Source organism: Tasmannia lanceolata, unplaced genomic scaffold, assembly GCF_043159265.1.
Source record: "Tasmannia lanceolata isolate RefF3 unplaced genomic scaffold, GAP_Taslan_0.1 ptg000054l, whole genome shotgun sequence".
NCBI classification, from domain to species: domain Eukaryota; kingdom Viridiplantae; phylum Streptophyta; class Magnoliopsida; order Canellales; family Winteraceae; genus Tasmannia; species Tasmannia lanceolata.
The window spans coordinates 2,001,934-2,025,516 of NW_027518731.1; the positions used below are offsets into that span (position 1 = coordinate 2,001,934).

Consider the following 23,583-nt stretch of genomic DNA (forward strand, 5'->3'; position numbering starts at 1 on the left):
AACCGAAATTTAAAACCTCGTCTACATAGTCCACCTCTGTAGGGATACACACATCACAGGCACTTCAACAATTTTCTTTCAACAACTTAAAATAAAAATGGTTGTAGTGCCAGAACAGATACTAATCTTAAATTTGAAAAGATCTACAACAGAGCTGATATCAGTAGCCTACTTTACCTTCATACAAGTACAAGTGTAATGACACAAGCATGAGCACTTATACGAGTCATGACAGCATCTAAAAAAAAGAGTATATGTTAGTACAATTAAGTTTTCTTTTACTATCAGGTATATTATTAGAGAGGCTAAATATGTTCATGATGAAAATACAAAATTCAGAAGGCTTAACTTCCCAAGTCAATCATTGTCTCAACAATTCGACCTGGTTTAGGCCCTACTGAGTCAATAAAAACTTCCTTTACTCAGGCGACCCTCAATCATTGACTCCCCTGAGTTGAATCGGTTTTTTCTTGGGAAAGTTCTTGTCTGAGAACGAGTTTTTAAACACTGATTCAAAATAAATTTAAAGAGTATTGCAGGGCTAAGGAACTTTGGAATGATTATAATGTGGAGACATTGTTGTAGAAGTAGTATCCAATATATGTCGGATATGGGTATGGCTACAAGCATTGCGAAGACTTAATAGAAGGAGAAGAAGAGAACAATAGAAGAATAATTCTTTTTTTTTTGGGAAAGGTGATTTTATTGAGAAAAAGATGTGAAACACTCCCGATCGAGATGGTCAATACAAAAATCGAAGGCCCCTCAAGGAGGGGAAAAATAAAAAATAGACAAGCTATCTCTACCAACTCCCACCCGGGTAAATCTATCTGCATCACTATTGAGACATGTGGGAAAGTAATCTAGAACCCCGTCATCCGGTCCTGAATCTCGTCAAACGTGTTAAAGTATAAAAGATTAAATAACGCCATCTTGACCAGCTTAAGGTCTTGAAGTAATAGGTTGTTTCACGTGGTATCAGAGCAAAGGTCCTCGGTTCAAAACTCATTGATATTAAAAATCCACAGAGGGGCCGCATGTGTCACGTGTAGGCAAACCTTGAAAGGAGGGGCCACACGTGAGGGGGAGTGTTAAAGTATGAAAGATAAAATAATGCCATCTCCGCCAGCTTAAGCTTTTGGAGTAATTGGTTGTTTCACAAAACATATTCGCAAATCTCACCACCATCTAAGCACCTTATGACTTTAAGAGAATCCCCCTCCACAATCAATCTGCCTAGGTCTATGCTCTCAGTAATCCCAATAGGGCCTGAGAAGGCCCACCTGATCGATCCATTTTTATCCATGAGAACTCAACCTACACTAGTCAGGCCTGGGTTACCCAAAATCGATCCATCGAAATTGAGCTTCAACATCCCTGGGCCCAGAGGATTCCACCTAGGGGAAGGAATCTTTACCTGCTCTCTACTAGCAAAAATTTCTTTGCAACACCTCCTAAATTCATAGCTAGAAATAAACCTTAAGCAAGGGAGGATCTTCACCCAAGAACGGCCCAAGGGATAAAGTGGGAAATTTTTACCACGCTTTTAAAGACTCGACCATTCCTTTCCTACCAAATAACCCAAATAGTAGCCAAAAGAATCACACTCCATCAAATCTTCCCTTTTCAACCTCAAGGGGCAAAAAACCAGCAGTCCAAAAGATCGACTACCCGGGAAGGAAAAACACAGGATAAGCCCAACCTTTTAAGGTTGAGGCTCCATAACTATGGATACCATGTAATGAAGGAGTAAGTGATTCATTGACTCATCTCCCTCCAAACATAGAGAGTGATCAATAATAAGCATCTTACGATTGCGGAGGTGATCTGCCGTAAGAATCTAGCCGAGGAAGGTGATCCATCTGAACAAGCAGACCCTATGAGGAGCAAGAATGCTCCACACTATCACCAAATGCAAAGACGTGGAGCAAGGAACGATGTGGTGGTAGAATGATTTAGCTTTAAAGTGTAAAGTTTATAGTACAAAATCATCCCAAAAATGGAGAAAGTGTAAAAAGTGTAAAGTTTATAGTAGAGAATCATCTTGTAAATAATATATTAGAGAAATGAATAAGAAACGCTAAGGCACACAAACATATTCCAACTCAGATTTTGAAATTTCATGAAATTTAGGTTAGAATAGATACATGATAAAAATATATCAATATCTTTAAAAGAATAGTGAGGTAACTCTTTCACAGTATTACGATCATAATGGTTTATTTTTAATGAATTCTCTTTTTTCTTAAAATTTTATATTTTAATTATTTATAAAGTTTTACATTGCTTCATATACTTTTTAATAGTTCATTTTCCCAACATAAACCTAAGAAAAACATAAAAATTTATAATCTCCCGAGAAGTACCACACCACAAAACTGACAAAATAAATATTTCGGACTATTCTCACAAAGATCAAATAACCATATAAATAACAAATGATGAAAAACAAGTTGGTGCTTTAATAATTAATATTGCCCGTGGATACAATTTACATAAGGCACTAGATAATATAAATTATCATATAGGTGTTGTACATCACCCTTCCCCTACACCTAGCCATCTGACACTTTGTCCGCCCAACTCTTTGTCCATGTCGTGCCTGCATTTCTGCTGCACCAAGTCTAATGGTCTAGCAAGACAAAAAAAAGCCCCGACGACGTCCTACTGCCACTGTCAGGCTAGAGTCTTGTGTTGTTGCCCTACCTACATCTGCCATTGGAGTCGATGTCACTGCCACGCCGGAATCAATGGCGGCTGCAACCACCACAACATATTCTACTAAAGGGACTAAAGAATATTTCCTATGGATCTATATACAGTCTGTACTTACAATATGTACTTTGAACAATATTAATGTTCACTTGTATGTACTTTGAACAACGTTTCCTAAGAACGTACTCTGTAATATCTTATATAACTGGATTTTTATATTAAGTAAGAGAGTATAAATTATCGGCATAAGAACAGTGTTGGTTCATTGTCTGAGAAATAAGATAAAAAAATAACAAATCCATGGAGTATTAGTTATTACAGCTCCAACTGTACTAAAAATAAGACAAAGATACCGTAAATTCTAGTATGACTAATCAATGTCCAGAAAAGAATGACACTGACACAAAACTTGCCCAAAGGCTTGAGTAAGTTGCCTAGTCTTCACCAAGCCTTTATTTAAGTCAGCCAAGTTTAATGTGCTCCCATTAACTTTTATTTTGAATAGTACAAATTCTCATTAACATGGTTAGGTCCAGATCCTATTCAACTCATGGTCAACCATAGTACCATACAAGTTTTTAAACTGTCTTTAAGATCTCTATCACTTCCCCCTCAAAATGACATGGTGCAGTCAATGAACATCATGTTACTAAGAAGAACTAATGACTTTGAGTCCTCACCTCAGTAAAGAAATAAGTGAATTGCATAAAGATGGCAATACACTACGCTCTTTCTTAGTAAGTTTTTGGTGACTAGAACATCTACCCATGTTGCAGAGAGCGACAAGGGTGAAGATTGTCATTTGTAGCACATACCTAAATAAATGGTCTATTCTTTTACACTTCTAGAATGGACGTACCTAATTAGTGGTTTTTGCATTGGATGAAGCACATGCCCTTCACAATCAAGAATGTACTAAAAGGTGTCTGTAATCATGCATCACCATATGGGAAAAGTTACATCTGTTCAATCAATGCAACCCATGTTTTTGCAACCAATAAGAGAATGCATATGAGCTTCCATAAATAAGATAGACTGAAGAATAAATACTGTAATTTCCATGTACACATGCTAGATGTAAAAATGATTTTAGATTGCTTCAAGCTGAAAATAATGTCAGTGAAAAATCTGCATGTGTAACAGTTAATGGTAATTCACAACATACTAGCTTTAGGACGTCAAGAGCGGCTGATGCAACACTATGTGGAGGGGTCTTCTTAATCAGTGCTGAATCACCATGGCAACGCAAATCTACTAGGAGGAACTGCAATAAAGCACATAAAGAAACCACTTTAAGTTTCTCTTCATCTTTGCTGTATCAAACAGAATAAATGTCCATGACATTGGATGATATGAAGAAGAAAAGTGAATGGAGAGGATGGTGAGCTTAGTTGTAAATATCATTCCGGTGACCATTTCGTTTGGGTCACCGGGACGAAATATTTCGGTCATTCCAGACATTTTGTCCGGATTTCGTTCGAAACATTTTGTTCTAGAAAAAAAAATTTTCATCCGGATTCCAGTAAATTTCGTCCGAAATTTCGGTCATTCCAGACATTTCGTCCGAAATTTTCAGAACTGGACAAAATCCAGAACGAAACAATTTTTTTTGTCGTTTAGTTCCGGTTTTCGAACGAAACCGGTACAGTTCAAGAATTTCGTCCGAACAAAACGATATTTACATCTAAGATGGTGAGTCTCCACTCAGGAGCTCCTCATGAATATGATGTATATAGGTCCAACTTAGGGTTACATGGTACAAAGACTATACCCTTCTACATACATGTAAAGACCTAAATACTCTTCAACAGATGAGAATAAGTGCATTCTAAAGTTGTGTTCAGATACTCCCACACCATAACAGATGCTACAAATAAGGGAAAATGCACGAGTAAGACTAGCGGAAAGTAGATATGCAAACAAAGTAAATCAACAAAGTAATAGCACGACTTTTAAAAGATGATATTCTACATATACATCCATGTTCCATTAAAACAAGTCTACTCACAGGAAAAAAAATGAAGGCAAAGTTTTGGATTCACTATAAAATACCTGCCACATGGGAAATTCTTGTGCCAACCTCCTAGCGAAGGATCCTGAAATTCTTATACATTAGTAGTTATGAGAATGATAAAGTTAAATAATCACATCACCAACACCAATATGTGCCACTAAAATTTATGCTGATTGATTTGCTGGACAAAATTGTCAGTAGAGAGCAGAGACATATCAACAAAAAAATAATCCGCCTACGCAGATCAAAAGAATAATTCCATGCAAATCAAAGTATTTTAAACTAATGACCAAATTGGCAGTTCAACAATTAACTGATCAGAGATAGAAGATGAGGAATAAATCCCACGACAATATTCGGTCACAAAAAGAACATTTAAGATTTGAATATTTCAATGTAATTCAAAATCCGAAAAAGGTAAACATCCCACAACATAATCAGCCTCAGGAGTCAGGATAAGTAAGGCCTTAAAAAATAATAAAGCTCCTTAAACATCAGGTCCAGCATAACATGCAAACGCAACCCTCAACCCAAAAAAGATGGGGCGTGTTAATTACAGAATAAATAGAGAGGGATTAGATTCCAGAACCTCAAGACAATCCAAACAAAAAAGAACCTTGGAATTGTCCACTTACGAACCACATGAGATGGACCTAGACCCAAGAAATATAGAAAATGTCAACCGAGAAACAAGTGAAGAATATCGGTATGCTTCAAAGTTCAGAGTAGTCAGGTCAGATGTAGACTATGGTTACATATTTTATGACCATAAATGTTTTAGAATGTAAAATTAATAGCAAACAAATAACTGCAAAATTAGATAAAATTGTGTGCTGTTAAAGATTTTGGTTGAGAAAAGGCAAAGACATCAAACTCCTATGGTTCAGAAATATGAACCAAGCCACTGATCCAACTTTCCATGATAAGCAGTACCCTTAAGAACATTCTAACAAAACCATTGCATTCCATGGAAAAGGAACTGCTGAAGGGGAACCAAGAATTGAACTAGGAAGAAGTAAATTATTTTATTTGTGAAATAGAAACAACAATGAGCATAAACTTGACTTCATGGAATCGAACACAACGAGCATAAACTTAACTTTGTGGGGAACTGGGGATTCCACTGCTAAAACTTTTTTTTTTTTTTCTGATGTAGCTTGCTTCAAGTTTGGTTTTTATGATGTTCCAGGCTGAGAATGAACATCATGGGCTAAGTATAGCAGTTATAACAAGCTCTCTTACTAACACGGGTAGTGATGGTATTAAAAAAAACACAGTCTGCATCATATTGAACAATTGAGCAAATGATGAAATTGGCTGGAGGAGAAAAATAATCATGTGTCTGCTTCTCGAAAAAAAAAAATCATGTGTCTTACGTTTGGAACTCATGTAGAATAGAAGACATAAATTAGTAAAAGAAGAGTATAAAACCTACCCCAGTTCTTCCTGCCACCAAGAATACCATGCAGAAGAACGGCAGTCGGTGGATCAGGTATTGACTTGTCCATAGCAGAGCTACATCTAACCTGCACCAAATCGTAGTTATGCTATTCAATCATGCCTTAGAATCTGATTTATCACATTCAAACAGAAGACAAAAACAAGTACAACCCGTATCTTTCCACAACAACTAGAATTAAGTATTATTGGATAAATTATCTTCATAATTAAATTGATCAGTTCCACTTTTGCTAACTGGTTAATTTAGTCAGAGTATCCTCCAATAAAGCACGGCAGCCAGCATTTATACTTAATTTTTGGTTTTAAATACCATATTCAAGGAGAGTCATCAAGTTCCTCACTAGGGAGTGGACTTGCACAAAATGCAAATGCCATGATTTCTGTTAACTTACCAACTTCTCCAAAAGCTTAAGCTGTTGGAGAAAGGCGTTATTTATCATTTATACTTTAACACTCCCCCACACGTGTGGCCCACTTGGCAAACACGTGGCACATGTGGTCCCACTTTGGGCCGACCATCGCATGTGGATTTTTGCTATCCGGGAGGTTTGAACTTTAGACCTTTAGCTCTGATACCATGTTAACTAACCAACTTCTCCAAAAGCTTAAGCTGTTGGAGAAAGGCGTTATTTATCTTTATACTTTAACAATTTCAAATATCGTTGGAGTGTTATTTATTTATTTTATATTTTTTGAATGGTTCAGTTGAAGTGTTATTGATGTGCACCGGGTAAATACGGAATAAGAATTGGCATCCAAGTCCTTTTCCGACTTTTTGTCAATTCTGGCATCTGGATGTAGAAATTAGGTGGAATAAGACATCTCGGCCAGCATTCTTGGCAGAGATCATGGCAGAAATCGAAACCCCACCAAAAAGGTGGTATTCATGGTATTCATCTCTCTCTCTCTCTCTCTCTCTCTCTCTCTCTCTCTCTCTCTCTCTCTCTCTCTCTCTCACAGCTGTGACTACTCGATCTCACATGCCATTAACGGCAATGTTAAATACACACCGAATCTCTTCTTACTCAGCTACTACGCCTTCCTTACAAAACCATTTCACTCATCTTCCTTACAATGCCCTTCCACTCATGATTTCTCTATGCCTCAAAGAAGCAAAAAATAAAGAGAGAAGGAGAAATCGATTGAGAGGCAGACAGTTCCTCTCCACCCCCCATCTTCGAGCCTCTTCTTCTCCGATCATTCTGTGAGTTCCCCTTTCTTGGTCGGTCTCTTTTTTTGTTTTTAAGCTTCTATTTTCTAAATTGATTCAGATGTGGATTCGAGTCTTATTGTGAGATTTTTGTTGTTTGGGTTTGTCTTAGGGTTTGCTCTTCTACCTTTCAAAAGCCCATCAGATGTCAACACCGATTCCTCCTTTTTCTTACCCAAACACTACCATCAGAATTCGCATTCCCTGTACTAGGGGAATTAGAATAGGAATGGAATTTGATATTGTTAAAAATGAAGAGGGTAAGGTTAAGAGGAGAAGAAGAGTCTCCACTAAGGAGCTCTCCAATTTAATATGATGTATATATAGGCCCAAGTTAGGACTACATGGTACAAAGACTACAATGCCCTCAACATACATATAATGACCAAGATACCCTTTAATACTCTTCAACACTCCCCCTCAAGCTGAAGTGTATATACTATAGAACTCCGGCTTGTTACAAAGAAAACTACAATTACAGCGATAATCCCAATACAACAAAAAAGGCAATAATCCCATACACAGGTCAGCTTGGTACAACACTCCCCCCTCAAGCTGGTGTGGTGAATACATAGTGAAAAAACATAATAAAAAGAAGACAACGGCCACCATGAGCACAACAAAGAGAGCAATGGCCACCAAAAAACAATGGCTCCCCCTGAATCAGCACTACCTCAAGAGCTATCACCATAGGGCATCCCTAGGAATCAGAGCACGGCTAACAAATAAGCATACCAATAACGATCGAACAGAGACGCCTCAATAGGAAAACAGCAACGATCCATCAAACAAAAGAAGCACACCAAAGGCATGCACACGAGCAACAACGAGGTACCACGAGCAGAGACATCAGCTGAGGAGCACAATGCCAATAGAAGAAGAACAACAAATCGGATGCAAGAACCAACTAACAAGGCGCTCAACAAAGAAGCGCACAACAACCGACCAACAACGGCGGACAGCACGTCGCCTGGAGAGACAAGGCCGAAAGCAACACTAACGACCGAGCATATGCCACCAACAACAACAAGGCCGAATGCAATGCAAACAACCGGGCATATAGCCACTAACAACAGCAAGGCCAAATGCAATGCAAACGACCAGGCATATAGTCACAAACAACGTAGATTCCAACACAAATGACCAGGCACATAGCCACCAACAATGTGGATTGCAACACAAACCACTACTACAACAACAAGGACGTGAAACTACACCAAGCAACTGCACTCACCATGTAGAAGCATCAACAACATGACTCGCAAAGCGAGTTCATCAACAATCAACCACAACAACTAACAACCAACCACAACCAACCAACCAACTAAGATCACAAACCAACAACCAACCCAACCAATGATGATCATAAGCCAACAACCAACAAAATAACAAACCAACAAAGAATGGTGAGAAACATAAAAGGAACCGCCAACAACACACAAACAAACACCAAGCGGAAGGAAACAACTAATAACACAAAGAACTACCAATGTGAAGAAGCAACCAACGAACCATCAACAAAAAGCGGAAGAAACCAACGAAGAACACGAAGAAGCAGCTAACAATGTGAAGAACCAACCAACCAAGAAGGAATGGTGAAGAACATCAACTAGAGAAACAACAAGATAGAAAAGGAAGAACAACCACCAATAAGGAACTCCATATGGAACAACCACCAACAAGACAACGACAAAACAACAAGACTACAACAAGACAACAATAAGGCAACAACAAGACAACACAAGACAACACAAGACAACAACAAGACAACACTCGAGAACATTCCACCCATGGAACTTTCAACACTCCCCCTCAAGTTGAGGCCTTCAACTTGCAACAAATAAAACACTCTCAAGGCACCACATCTCTCTTGGACATTTCCTCAAACACTTGGTGTGCACTTTTGACATCAACACAAACGCCATAAAACAAAACCATGACAAAGATGGATGCAGTGGAGGGGGGAATGAGGCTTTCAAAACATAAATAAGAGGAGATTCAAACCATAAAGAGAGGGTTTTAGAGAACTAGAAAGAACTTAGGAAGGGACTAAAATGGAGAAAAGAAAAGGATTGATGGATTGAGAACAAGTAAGGAACAAGAAAAGAAGACAAAGAATGGATTTAGGACAACAAAGAACAAGAAAGAAGGGGATGGATGAAGAAAGAAAGGGATTTAGAACAGAGAAAGAACAAGAAATGGAAGTTATTGATGGAGAAAAGAAGAAAAGAATGGATCTTGTCTGGGTTTTTTTTGGATGGATCAATTTACAAATGGTATTTACAAGAGAGGTTTGGGTTTAGGGACTCACAAGATGGGGTTAGGTTTTAGGGATTTAGGGTATGCGATTTGGGATGGAGATTTAGGGTTTGGGCTTCCCAAAAAGGGATTTGGGAAGAAGGTTTCTTCCTCAAATGGGATGGTTTATGGAATGGATTAGGGTCTGGGGATTTTGGGTTAGGATTGTGGGATTTGGGGATTGGGAAAAAGTGAAAAAAGGAGGATACGAAGAGGAGAAGGGTTGAGATTCACGGCAAGGTGGGTTTTGGATATTACGGCAAGGTTGAGGGAAGAGGAGGGTTTACGGCAAACCGTATGGGCGAGGAGATGGGTTACGGCAAAAAGAGAGTGGAGAGAGAGATGGGTTTACGGCACTAATGGTTTGTGGGGGTTTACGGCAACCCAAAACAAAGGGTTTTGAGAGGTTTACGGCAAGGGGTAGAGAGAGGGTTTACGGTTTGGGGTTTGCACTGCATAAGGAAGGTGGGTCGATACGCGAGGATTGTGTGGGGTGGAAGAGAGATTTTAGGGATTTGTATTACGGCAAAATAGGAAAAAAAAAAGAATGAGCTAATTCGCAACAGATAGGGTGAGAGAGAGGTGTAAAAGAGGAGATGCAGGCGAGAGAAACGGGGAGGCAAGAACTCTTCTTCTTTCCTTCTTCCTTCTTTCCTTTTCAGGATGTTAGCTTTGTTACCATGTTAGAAATGAAGAGGATAAAGTTAGGAGGAGAAGATGAGGAATCTCCGCTAAGGAGCTCTCCCATGTAATATGATGTATATATAGGCCCAAGTTAGGGCTACATGATACAAAGACTACAATGCCCTCCAACATACATATAATGACCAAGATACCCTTTAACACTCTTCAACAGATCTCAATACTGTTTTCTAATCCAAATGCACCCGAAGGGAAGACATCGGCAACTGAAGATGCCGATTTTCATTCAATTACCATATATGGGGAGAAAGACCACAAGAGAGCATGTATGCTAAAAGCTTGCCTGATTGGCGGTGCCAAAAAATTATTGGAAAATGGAGGAATTAAAGTTTGGGCGGAGGAGAAGTGGCGAGTAGCATTATCAGCAACTCCTAAACGAATTATCAGGAATGAGGTTGTCTTCCAGTTTGGCTCAGAAAACAAAGCTCGAACAATCAGCCAAGCAGGCAGATATGCATATGGGAGTCAGATTGAGATTTTTTAACCCATGGAACTCAGTGCTCAACACTGGAGAAAGAACGATGTGGATCAGATTCTATGGAATACCACAGCATGCCTGGGCGAAATCTACAGTGGAGGCCCTCGGCAAGCTCTTTGGTCCTGTTTTGGAGGTGAAGTTGACAGTAAACAATAACAACAACTGCAACAAGACTCATGGAGGGTTCCGAAAGGCGAATGGGACCATTCAACTACTCGTAAGAAATAACAATAACTACTTGTAAGAAATCTTGCGAGCTTTTTTTTTTTTTTTTTGAAAATCTTACGATTTACCATTCAAATTTTACTATTAAAATTAAATCTTATGGATTTCGATTTGAATCCCATAGGATTTTCGATTAAATCTTATGATTTGATCATAAACTGTACAACTCATACGAATCATGTGATTTATCCTAATTTAGTCCCCCGCGCGTGCGCATTATTCGTTTATTTTTAAAGGCAAAGAAAAACGCTAAAGGGGGTGAATTTATCCTCAAGCAGTGAACCATTGTCACAGAAACCGTTGGTGGGGGTGTATCATTTCCCTTTTAGTTTTGTATAAAACAAAATAGGACTTTTTTTCGAACGAAGAAGGGCCGAGAGGTGAGATGTGGAGGGAATTGAAAAAGAGTGCGAAGGCTATGATTCAATCCATGGTGTGTAGGAGGCAATTTTAATGTCATGAGATTCACCCACGAGAAGAAATGTGGTTCCAAATGAATGCTAAGCATTACCATTTTTTCAGATTTTGTGGGGAGAAATACGCTTCTGCATTTTCAGATTTTGACAGATAGTTGGTTGATGAAGGATAGCTGGGACATTTTCAGGGTATTATTCATAAAGAATTGCTGAAACCTACCTCTGACCATTGTCCCATACTACTCAATTAGATATTGCGTCCTTGGAATTTGTTCTAATCATTCGAACTGTGGTTGTTAAATTCTGTTAGAATGTGTAGAGAAGAGAGGATGAAGAAGAAGAGTGAATGGAGAAAATGGTGACCCTCCATTACAGAGAGCTCACATGTAATATGATGTATATATAGAGCCCAAAGTAGGGTTACATGTGTAAAGACAACAATACCCTCAACGCTATACATAACGTAATGACCAAAATACTCTTTGACAAATTCAATGAAAGTGCAATACATTTGAAGCATGATGATGTGATGGTAAATTCAGTATATGGAAGTATCCATTATGCACCTGGTACCATTATCAGTATCGTAATGTGCCTGACACAATATGCTGGGCCCACATAATTATCTAGATATCTTAGTGTGTAATAGATATCCTACCATAGAATCTATGATGAGTAAGGAAAATTGCTTCTGAAAAAAAAAATCATCTAGATTCATAATCATCAAGCAGCAGAACAGAGCTAGGGAAACTGTCAACTTACAAGTGCACCTTGAACCATATCATAGGCCTGCAAAAGAACATGCAAGAACTCAGTTATTAAAGAATTAAATAAATATCATTCCTCGAATGCTGAGTCTATATGCTCCGAATTAATATTCAAAAGTACTAATCGTTTCACCCATAAATAAATTGATGCATGACCTGAATCTGTAGCCCATGGGAAACTGAAAGCGTACACAAAAGTTACCTGTGGAAAGGGACATTAGTAATTACCAGGACTCCAGAAGGCTTGGCAATATCTTGGCCACATGTGAGTCTCTCATCTACTAAAGCCATATGAATACAAAAACCTGGCCGCTTAACTTTAGGAGATGCCTTCCTTGAGTGTCTTAGAATTAGTTTACCATTGCAGAGTGTCTCAACCTAAAACCAACATAACAGTTTCATGATATCACTCCAAGCAACCTGTTTATAATACAACCATTCTTCCTAACATCAAGGCTAAACAATAGGCAGTTCATGAGATCCATGTGAAAAGAAGTCTTCCAATTTCAAGGAATGGGTGTCACAAAAAATGTGTAGGAACATTTTTCAACATGAAAACAACGACAAAACCTTAATTTACGTTCCATTGTTTTTTAGTATTAATGGAAAAAAAAATAGCCGATTCATTAACGGAAACCAGGAAATGTTTCCTGTGTAGGATGAAGGTAAGACATATATTCCAAGGGAGAGTAAGTAGAAATTCCAATGTGAAGACAACGGAGAAAGTAATAAAATACAAGTAGTTCTGGATAAAAATCTCCAGAAGAGAAAGAGAAAGAGGTCAAATACATGCATGTGTTTCCCACAACGAAAAAGAAGATTTCATGACTAGTCTACAGGATGCAAGTCAAAGCCAATGCCAACCCGCATCTCATGCTTCATAAAATCTAAGCAGCTGTTTGGATACCTGGATTTTAGAATCCAGGTTTTAGTTTGGAAGCGGTGTAAAATTCTGGATTTCACAATACATTATCCTGGATTTTAAACATGGGACATCTCCTACTCTCTCGCTCAATGGAAAGAACAGCGAGAAATCAGAAAACGACGGACAATCTCCTTCTCCTCTAGTCTCCCATCCAGGATCTTGAGGAAATCCAAGATTCTAAAATCCGCATATCCAAACGGCCCTTAAGTATATTCTTGCCGAAGGAAAACTTGCTGCACCACAGCCACTGCATTATCTACTAATCTAAGCAAGAAAATGGCAAATACTCAGTCTATCTGTTCTTCTGCATATTAATTAATATTAACAATAGCATTATGTTGTTGTATTGGTTCACAAATTGAGTTTAACAAGGTTAGCTGCGATGATTTATCTTTGTCATCACTATGGATGTTTGGTCCTTGAGAAACTTGGTGCATTCTTAACCTTGCATATGTTAATATAGCTTCTTGGTTGTTTTAGACTTTTAGGTGTCAATGATTGCTCCTTGATTGGTGCGGAGCATTAATTAGCACAATAGTTTACGAATGTAAAAATGTTCTCTTCGTTTGAGAAAATGTGCGTGTAAAGTCGTGTCACATAACGATAATCCAGGATAATTTATGAGGGTGTTCTCTCCAAAATGTGGATGAGGATTTGGTGTGACCAAACAAATCCCGCAGCAGATAGAACTAAGGTTGGAGGTTGTCCACAGTAAATGCTTAACATGGCCGAAATCCTTGCCCATCAAAGTCTACACATCTGTGGTGTTCGTTACAATCTCATCTATGTTTCATAGATATCATCTGAGGAAAAGAAAAGGTATGACTCTATGGGTTAGTCAAGTTTATAAAAGAAAGGCATAATCATCTCCACCATTTGAAAGAAATGAGAACGGGATTGGAGTATATGGTTTCAGAAAGAAGGAAAACCGAACCATGGGGTGCATACCAATCCTCCAATGCTTCTCAGTCCTTGGAAAATCAGACAGCCCACCAAGTCGGATGATTTTAAAGTCCAAGAAATGAAGCAAGTCAGAATTGCCTTCTTTGAGGAAAGCTAAACACCGATGCTGGATACATTACTTCTGCTCCAATCACCTCCAACGTCAACTAGGAATGCACAGCCCGGATTGATGGCAGATTTCATGAGATATGAAGTGGTCAACTACATTAAATTTAACAATTAACTAAGGGGTTTCCTAGCGACCATCGCAAAAGGCATTTTGCGGATGGCCTGTTGCATATGAGCGCAGCCACACCGGCTCACTTTTCAGCAGATTTTGTCTTCATTCATGATGTGGCTGCTCTCACATGCAACAGCCCATCAATGAAATGCCTTCTGCGATGGACGCTAGCAAATCCCATTAACTAATGTATTTCTAGTGACAAATATATAAAATGTATGTATGTATGTATGTAAACCCGTCCATTTTAATCTCCACAAATCGAAGGGATGGGATGATTCTATGGAGCAGATTTTTTGGGCACACCCTATCTATGTAAGGGCCTGTCAAATGAATGGTTTGCATCACCCAAACAGTGTGGGACCCTGTGTTTATATATATATATATATAACGAACAAGATACGGGTTGAGAAGGGGGAGTTTGCAAAGTTGGACTAGATTGGAATGGGGGAACGGATCCACAGCTAAACAAGTAAGATCATATCCCCTTCTTGGACTGAGTAAGGATCAGGAAGCAAGGCTTCTGAGTGTAAGTAAGTGAGCCAAGCCAGGAGTTCGCCTTTGAGTTCTAGTTGTGAGTTCCAGTCTATAAGATGGGACCTATAGTTATGTAGTTAATAAGTATTCAGCTGGAGCTCACCGTGAGCTAGAGTTCACAAACCACTTCTCCCATAGTTGTTTGACTCATCCAATCCATTCATTTTATAGCACCTCACATAGAGAGGATGTTGCTAAGAAACCACCTCCATACCATAACCCTAACTATTGGATCTATAGAAGCCCATTTTCTATCCATCCATTTTAAACCTCCACTTTAGGAGGGTGAGGATGATCCAATGGACCTGATTTTTGGTACACACCCTATCTATGATGGGGCCTTGCAAATGAATGGTTCGGATCACCACAAAAAATGTGGGACCCATGTGTTTGAGCACTCTAGCTCATATAAGCTCTAGCTCACGAACCGTTTTCCCATATATATATATATATATATATATATATATGCATACATACATAAGACAGACATATATATATATATATGCACATGATATATGTATGCATGTATACCTACATACATAGGTATGCATACATACATAAGACAAACATATATATATATATATATGCATACCTATGTAATACATAAGACAGACATATATATATATATATATATATATATATATGCACATGATATATGTAAGCATTTATACCTACATACATAGGTATGCATACATACATAAGACAGACATATATATATATATATATATATATATATATATATATATATATGCACATGATATATGTATGCATGCATACCTACATACATAGGTATGCATACATACATAAGACAGACATATATATAGTTGCAAACCTAAGTTCTTACGGCTACTAGGATTCCTATTAACTTGGGATTTTTTTTAATAGATTTTCCTTCTTAAAACACAATTCTTCACCCCTAGGAGTCCTATTCTCTACAAATAGTAACAAGACAAGTGAAATGACTTAGCCAACTCCTAATGACTTAAGGACTCTCATTACATGGACTCTATCTTATCATACTACAAATAAACTAAGTGACTTGGCCGACACTATGATTTGGTAACCCGATCTCTTCAAACCTATCATGGAAACCTATGATTTGGCCGACACTTAGAATTTATTGCCGACTCACGTGTCCACATTTGTCGACACTCCTTTGGACACTTTTACTTGTATTGATGGAAGTGTTAGACTTAATGTGGATGTGTGGACATGTTTTTGTACCGTGTCAAGTATGACATTCTGTTTTTTTATTGAATATTGTGTTTACCTCATTTAGACAACTCGTATCCATGTCTAAATTGGACACACAAATCCATATCCACAAATCATGATAACATATACTTTCTATTTTTGCCGTGTCCACGTTTCTAAAGTTTGAGGGTTTGCCGTGTCCGACACTCTGTGTCTGTGTCAGCACGCGACACTCGTGTCCGTGTCCACACATCATAGATGGAAACTAAGCCACTTTATGTCCCACAAATATAAGGACTCTCTTATGTTGTAATGTGGGTCATTGTGGTCACTTAACAACTTAAGTGATTAATTACAAATTACTCAAAGAAAACCAAGTGATATTGGTGAGAAAAGACAGTGGTACCCCACCTATAACTTAAGGGACTTAAAAGATACCTAAAGGATACTTAAAATTAGAAGATGGTCCCTATCATATATCTACATATACAATATGTGATTTAAATAGAAAAATACACAATTGTTTTAATATTTCTAGATATTTTCTTCAAGTATTCTTGAACTTTGCCTCGGTGAATTATTCCCAGATTCGAATTTCGTATGACAAAAAAGGAAATTGATTAACCATGATTTTGTGACGATTTGTGACGACAAGAACCAAGGAACCCAAAGTAGAGCTATGCCTATATTTTTGGCGGGCTTCCAATGTCAGGTGCAGGCCCAGACCGATTGTCACTACATCAAACTCAAGCCCAACCCAGCATTGCATAGGCCTCTAAATTCTATTGACCCACCCATTCATAACCTGACTAATCGTGCCTATGGAAGTTAAATGTGGAGCAATTGAATAATAGAGTAAACTTTTGCAATCATTCTAATAATCTATACCCGGAAACTAAAAGATGACCTAAAAATGGACAAAACTATCCCGACAAGCCGATGATGTTAACATGCTCCAACACATTGCCATTGTTGGTGTAGTCGGTAGGACCATACTAGATTGCCTGACATGTGAGAGACAAGCCCATTGACTACACCAACCATATCAGTCAATTAGAGTAGGTAAACATGGTTGGTGCCTTGATATCTCTTTTGATTTCCTAGTTAGACAAAATCTGAGTCAAAGAAAAACTGGTGAACATTCTGAAACATTGCATAAGTCAGCTCAAGTAAGCCAGTACTATAACACCGCAGCTTAGAGTGCGACCACTCTGAGTTGACTCACCATGTTTGAAGCCGATCAGTGATTTTTCAAACATTACTAGGCCACTAACTTATGTTATCAATAATCATCATGAAGTTCATATCTGTCAGGGGAATTCCCTATTGGATTTACCTATGTGAGACTAAACATGACAAGGGGTGATCAGGATTGCTATTTGTTAAAATATAAAGGATAATGCCTCCTCCAACAGCTTAAGCTTTTGGAGTAATTGGTTGTTTCACATGGTATCAAAGCAAAGGTTCGCGGTTCAAAACTCCTTGATATTAAAAATCCACATCTAACGGCCAACCCAAAAGAGAGGCCACATGTGACACGTGTAGGCCAACCCTAAAAAGAGGGGCCACGCGTGAGGAGTGTTAAAATATAAAAGATTAAATTATGACTTCTCCAACAGCTTAAGCTTTTGGAGTAATTGGTTGTTTGTCACTATTCAATGAAGCCCACTATCAAGTAACTGACTCATTGTAGCCCAAAAAGCATCAATGGAACACTCCTAAACAACTACAATGATCTGCAAATGAAAGGTTGACAAAAAATTGAGTGATTGTGTGGAAAAACCCAACACAACAGTGATGATCGGGATAGTCAACAATAAGGCCACTAATCAGACGGTTAAGATAGGCGGATAATGGCGATTTCAGACTCCGGAATCTATGCAATAGGGGCCCATTCAATGCATGCCAAGATTGTCTTAATATAGTAAATTTCAACAGGATGACCGAAATTGGCCATACCAATGGGGCCCATACCAGTAACAAAAATGCCTAGAGATTAGTAAAGAATCTGTGAAATTCAAAGGGCATTTTCGTCATATCAATGGCATTTCTATTCTGGGTCTTCTATTGTCACCCCTTTGTTTTGAAATTCGTACTGTTTTTTACAGTTTGCTCGGAGTTGTTAGTTGTTACAGGAAATGAGAAGTTTCAGAAAAAAGATGGGGGTGCAAATATCAAAGAAGGGAGTATGAGTTTGACTCCCCATCTGTAGCTGTTTTATCCAAGTCATGATGAAAGAAGGAAATCTATAATTAACCTAGATTGACCATAACACCCTAACGAGCTACATGTAATGAATCATAAAACGCGGAATAAAGGAGAAATTTACGCATCTTAGAAGGGTGATTTCGTCAATTCAAAGATATCTCCGATTTTATTTTTCAAAAAAGAAAAAGAAAAAACAAATATAAGGAAAAAAAATATATGGAAAGATTGCTAACATATATGCCCTAAAAACCCACATGTAATGAAAAATGAAATGCAGAAACTTAGGCATTTCTATGGGGGTGAATTCGTCAATTCAAAGAAATCTCCGATTTTCTTGTTCAAAAAAAATACGAAAAATCAAATATAAAGGGGAAAAAAGGAGAGATGAACAAAATTTCGGAAAAGACAAAGAAATTCAACAGATGAAACTGTATTCGCACCTGAAAAGGTCTTAAACTCCTCGCTGATGCTCTCTGATCGAATGCATGGACATGCAAAAGCTCAAAGCCCTTATTTCTTTTTAAATTGAGCTCAAAACCCTTATTTTCGGAAAGAATCGATTTGCGATCCAATCCAAAGGCCTGAAAATTCGAAATTCCCGCCATTCTAACAAACCATGGACAAGAAATTTTCGAAATTGCGAAGCTAGGGATTCAATGAAGAAAACGAGAGGAAAAAAAATCAGAGAGAAAAAGAGGGGGGATTTAGGGTTTTGGGGTTGGAGGAGGAAAGATGGGGAGGGATTTGTGGTGGAGAAAATTAGGGTTTAAGGGAAAGGTGGAGAATTGAAGGGAGGGGGGCGGAAATACCAAAGTTGAAGCGTGCCCTCTCCCTCCCCACGTGGTTTCTCTCGCTCTTTTAGTCTCTACTTCTCGTGGCGGGGGTTAAGTAGTTAACTGATATTTGACCTACCATGTTTTTAATAAATGCACAGACTCAGATTGTCTTTTCCTGTTTTTTAATCGACTTTAGAGTGTTCTTAATTTTACAGTTGTTTAAATAATGAGGAATGCTAAATCCAAGAGTGCCCATGCAAAGACCAGCCACAAGGGCTCCATCGTTGGATCCCATCCACATCACCGAAGTGCATTAATTATTTCTTCTCCTAAGACTCATTGATCTGACCCGTACAAATGGCATGATCTCAACCATCCAAGAAAAAAGGCTACCAAAGAAATGGATTTCCTAGGGATGATCACAACCTATTTATGCTGTGGCCCATGAAATGGACGGTAAGCCGTATAGTACTATTTGAAAAATACTAGTCTATACGGGCTTACACCATATAAATATTGGACTATGCAAGATTTTATTTACTCTGGTATTCTTCAAAAGTATAGTACGACTTAGGCCATATGTTGATGGGCCACAATGTATGTAGGATGTGCCCCAAAAATCATTTTCATAAGTTGATCCTGGCCCTCAGGTCTATACAGGAACTGCATATAATATGGAAACCTCTATAGATCGGAGGGCTGGGATCATCATCCTGTGGCAATGATTTCTGGGACACATTTATGTTGTGGCCTATCAAATGAGCGGGTCGGATCATATGATCATATGGTGTATGTACTTTTTTTTTTTTAAATAATGGACTATACCGGATGACACCATATAAAAAGTATGATCTTACCGATAAAAAAATAATAATAATAGTCTGATCTTGCAACCAACGTGAAAGATTAGAGAAAGGAGTGCAGTTACAGTTGCCTGGAAAGGGCCAATGGTGATAAAGAAAAATGAGGAGTGTCATTATCAAAACAAGGAACTGCGGAGAATAATAGTTCCTTAGCTTCCAAGAGGACCATAAGTACAAAATGAGAACTTTGAATAGGAAGGGAATTTTCAGAACAAACAACTTGATGTCCTCTCCACCTTCTTATCTATCAACAAATCTGTTCCAACTCCAAAAATACATTCCAAAAACATGGAAGAAAAGCCTCCCCATACAACCCCACAACACTTTCCCAACCACATTACAAAAAACACCATTAGAAAATTCCAAAACCAAATCCCCAATCACCAAAAAAACTCCAGAACAAGAAGAAAAAGTAGAATCTCATACGGATTCCACATGGGAAGAATCTCTCATAGATTCCCTCTACTCATCCATCAAATCTTTCACAAGCCAAGGCCATCTATCCAAAGCCTTCAAAGCCTTCTCTCTCCTCCAACTCAAAGCCTCCTCTTCATCCCTTGTCCTACACCCACTCTCCACTCTCCTCTTATCCTGCACCACCCTCAAAGCACTCCCACAAGGCAAACAACTCCATACCCAAATCATATTTTTGGGTTTTGATCAAGACCCCCTTTTGGTTTCTAAGCTTGTCACCTTCTACTCCAGTTTTGGCCTTCTCATTGATGCACATACCATTGTTGAGAATTCAAATGCCAAACATGCTGTGCCTTGGAATGTGTTGATTTCTGCCTATATTAGAAATGGGTTTTGTGAGGAAGCACTTGGTGCCTACAAACAGATGGTGAAAATGGGGATTAGGCCTGATCGTTTCACTTACCCATCTGTTCTAAAAGCTTGTGGTGAGGAATCTGATTTGGGTTTGGGAAGGGAGGTTCATAGGTGTATAGATATAAGTGGTCTTGAATGGAACTTATTTGTGCATAATGCTTTGGTATCAATGTATGCAAAGTGTGGGTCGGTTGAGGACGCACGGGCATTGTTTGAGAAAATGCCTGACAGAGATGTTGTTTCATGGAATGCAATTATCTCTGGGTATGCTTCAAAGGGTATGTGGGAGGAGGCTTTTGAGTTGTTTGAGCTAATGAGGATGGGTGACTCTGAAGTGGATAATGTGACTTGGAATACTATTGCTGGTGGTAATTTACAGACAGGTAATTATATGGGAGCTCTCGAGCTTATCTCTCATATGAGAATTAGAGGTGGTCTGCTGGACTCTGTCACATTGGTTATTGGTTTGGCAGCGTGTTCTCGAATTGGGTCTGCTAAATTGGGGAAAGAGATTCATGGGTCGGCAATTCGTACTCATTGTGATATGAATGAAAGCATTAGAAATGCATTGATCACTATGTATTCTAGGTGCAAGCACTTGAAACATGCCTATGTTTTGTTCCGAATGGCAGGGGCTCGGAGTGTAGTCACTTGGAATTGTATAATCTCTGGGTACACCCATTTGGATTGGTCTGAAGAGGCATCATTCTTGTTCAGAGAAATGGTATTTTCCGGGGCTCAACCAAATTATGTGACTATTGCAAGCATTCTCCCCCTATGCGCCCGTGTTGCAAATCTCCAACACGGCAAGGAACTACACTGTTACATAATAAAATGCAGATTTGAGAACTACCTATTGATATGGAACGCGCTTGTAGACATGTACTCGAAATCCGGTCGAATTTTAGAAGCTAGAAGGGTCTTTGAGTCGATGGGCCAGAGGGATGAAGTCTCTTACACTTCCTTAATTGCGGGCTATGGAATGCAAGGCGAAGGGAAAGCCGCGTTGAGGCTCTTTGATGAGATGAACAGGTATAAGATCAAACCAGACCATATAACCATGGTTGCTGTCCTTTCAGCTTGTAGCCACTCAGGCCTTGTAGCCCAAGGTCAAATGTTGTTTGAGAAGATGGTTAGGTTTTATGGTATAGTGCCTAGGATGGAGCATTTTTCTTGCATGGTTGATCTCTTTGGGAGGGCAGGATTGTTAAGAAAGGCAGAGGAGATTATTGTAAGGATGCCCTTTAGGCCTAGTCCTGCCATGTGGGCGACACTCATTGGTGCTTGTAGGAACCATCGAAACATAGAAATTGGGGGATGGGCAGCTGAGAAACTGTTAGAAATGAGGCCTAAACATCCAGGGTACTATGTGTTGATTGCTAACCTGTATGCAGATGTTGCGTATTGGAGCAAATTAGCAGAGGTGAGGACATTGATGAGGGATATGGGTTTGAAAAAGGCGCCTGGTTGTGCTTGGATAGATGTGGGAAATGGGTTCCATCCTTTCTTGGTGGGGGACAGAGCAAACCCACTAGCACAAGAGGTTTATCTGTTGTTAGGAGGACTGGACAAGAACATGAAAGAGGCTGGTTATGTTGTTAATGAGGATTTGGGATTCGAAGATGATGTCATTGAGGGCTAACGAGAGGCATCATAAGATCATGATGCTCATGTTAGCAGTAACTTTGAGAAATGTTGATAGATTGGTGCCCAAAACTTGAAATTCAAACTTCACACACTGGACCTGATTATTTGACAAACTTGAACGTTTGAAAATTGGTGGCGCAATGGTGCCTGAAACTTGGAATTCAGTGTTTATATACTGGATATAGATAATGTAACCAAAGTAGAATGCTTGAGAATCTGTTACAAGATGGTGCCAATTCGTTTATAGGAGCCGCAAGTCAGTTCAAAGCACTGGAACCCAAGGCACACCAGATTGACAAATGTTGATTGGAGCTCCAGGAAAGATGTTCATAGGGATCCTGTTCTTGCTTGGTGTGTGGACTTCTAGCGAATTCGAAGGTCATCTGAATTATTTCATATTTTGCAGATCATGTTGGTTATGTGATCTTATCTAATCTAACATGTTTATTCAGAGGTTGCTTGGAGTGGAGCTGCAATTTTGGGTATTTGCTCATTTCATTATTGTTAGTCCATGATGACTTTCATGGAAGCTAGGCGGTGTTTTGGGGATATTAATTCAATCTAAGCTATGCTTATTCAGTGATGGCTGCAGTTGAAGGAGAGTTGCTAGCATTTAGAGGTGATTTAGATAAAAAAAATGACCAAAATACCAATGTACAGAAACCCCTGATTTGCTGACAATCTTGCAGAAATTTGTTCATAAAGAGTGAATGTTTGCTGTTCTGTGATAACTGAGAAGAAAAAGTAAAGGCCTTTGATGCTTTCTAGCCATATATTTAAAGTTTCTTTTTTGGTCATTGTACATGGTACATTCAGCCATGAGGAACATGACTAGTCATCTCTCTTATATTGTTTTTCAACTTTGTATTCGTTTTCTGTTCTCAGTATTGGTAAGGGCCTTTCTTTTAGGTGTTCAGAACATACCTCATGAAGTCATACTCTAGAATTCACCATTGACTCAGAACTCAGTTGAATCAACTCAGTTGGCTGGCATCCGAGTTCAATTTCGAATTTTCCTAAAATTAGATGAGTTGATAGACAATCTGACCATCTCAGTCCCAGGTTTATCCTGTTTTAGTTAATAGAGAGTGCTCCCATTCAAAAAAATTAATGAAAGCTAAACTTAATGGGATTTA

General features: G+C 38.7%; 2 protein-coding genes across 3 annotated transcripts in view; one reads left to right on the top strand and one right to left on the bottom strand.

Annotated features, from left to right (window-relative positions):
* Positions 1-19,203, bottom strand: part of LOC143864709 (alpha/beta-Hydrolases superfamily protein) — a 34,552-nt gene extending 15,349 nt beyond the window's left edge. The window contains exons 1-6 of one of the 2 annotated variants that reach the window (XM_077375486.1): positions 18,774-19,203; positions 12,515-12,664; positions 12,282-12,308; positions 6,165-6,255; positions 4,768-4,811; positions 3,881-3,979 (exon numbers count right to left, since the gene is read on the bottom strand). In XM_077375486.1, the coding sequence (XP_077231601.1) occupies positions 3,881-3,979; positions 4,768-4,811; positions 6,165-6,255; positions 12,282-12,308; positions 12,515-12,664; positions 18,774-18,938 (576 nt within the window). In that variant the 5' untranslated portion in view covers positions 18,939-19,203. The remainder of the gene's footprint in view (positions 1-3,880; positions 3,980-4,767; positions 4,812-6,164; positions 6,256-12,281; positions 12,309-12,514; positions 12,665-18,773) is intronic. The other variant, XM_077375487.1, reaches the window with a different exon arrangement.
* A 932-nt stretch (positions 19,204-20,135) lies between these two features.
* On the top strand, positions 20,136-23,312 carry LOC143864738 (Tetratricopeptide repeat (TPR)-like superfamily protein). Its single transcript, XM_077375532.1, has 2 exons — positions 20,136-22,825; positions 22,900-23,312. Exon 1 carries the CDS (start codon positions 20,151-20,153, stop codon positions 22,440-22,442), a length of 2,292 nt encoding a protein of 763 aa, XP_077231647.1. The 5' UTR covers positions 20,136-20,150; the 3' UTR covers positions 22,443-22,825; positions 22,900-23,312.
* The last annotated feature ends 271 nt before the right edge of the window (positions 23,313-23,583 follow it).

Excerpts from the sequence above, each read along its gene's own strand:
- LOC143864738 (XM_077375532.1), top strand. The coding sequence starts at position 20,151 with ATGAGAACTTTGAATAGGAAGGGAATTTTCAGAACAAACAACTTGATG.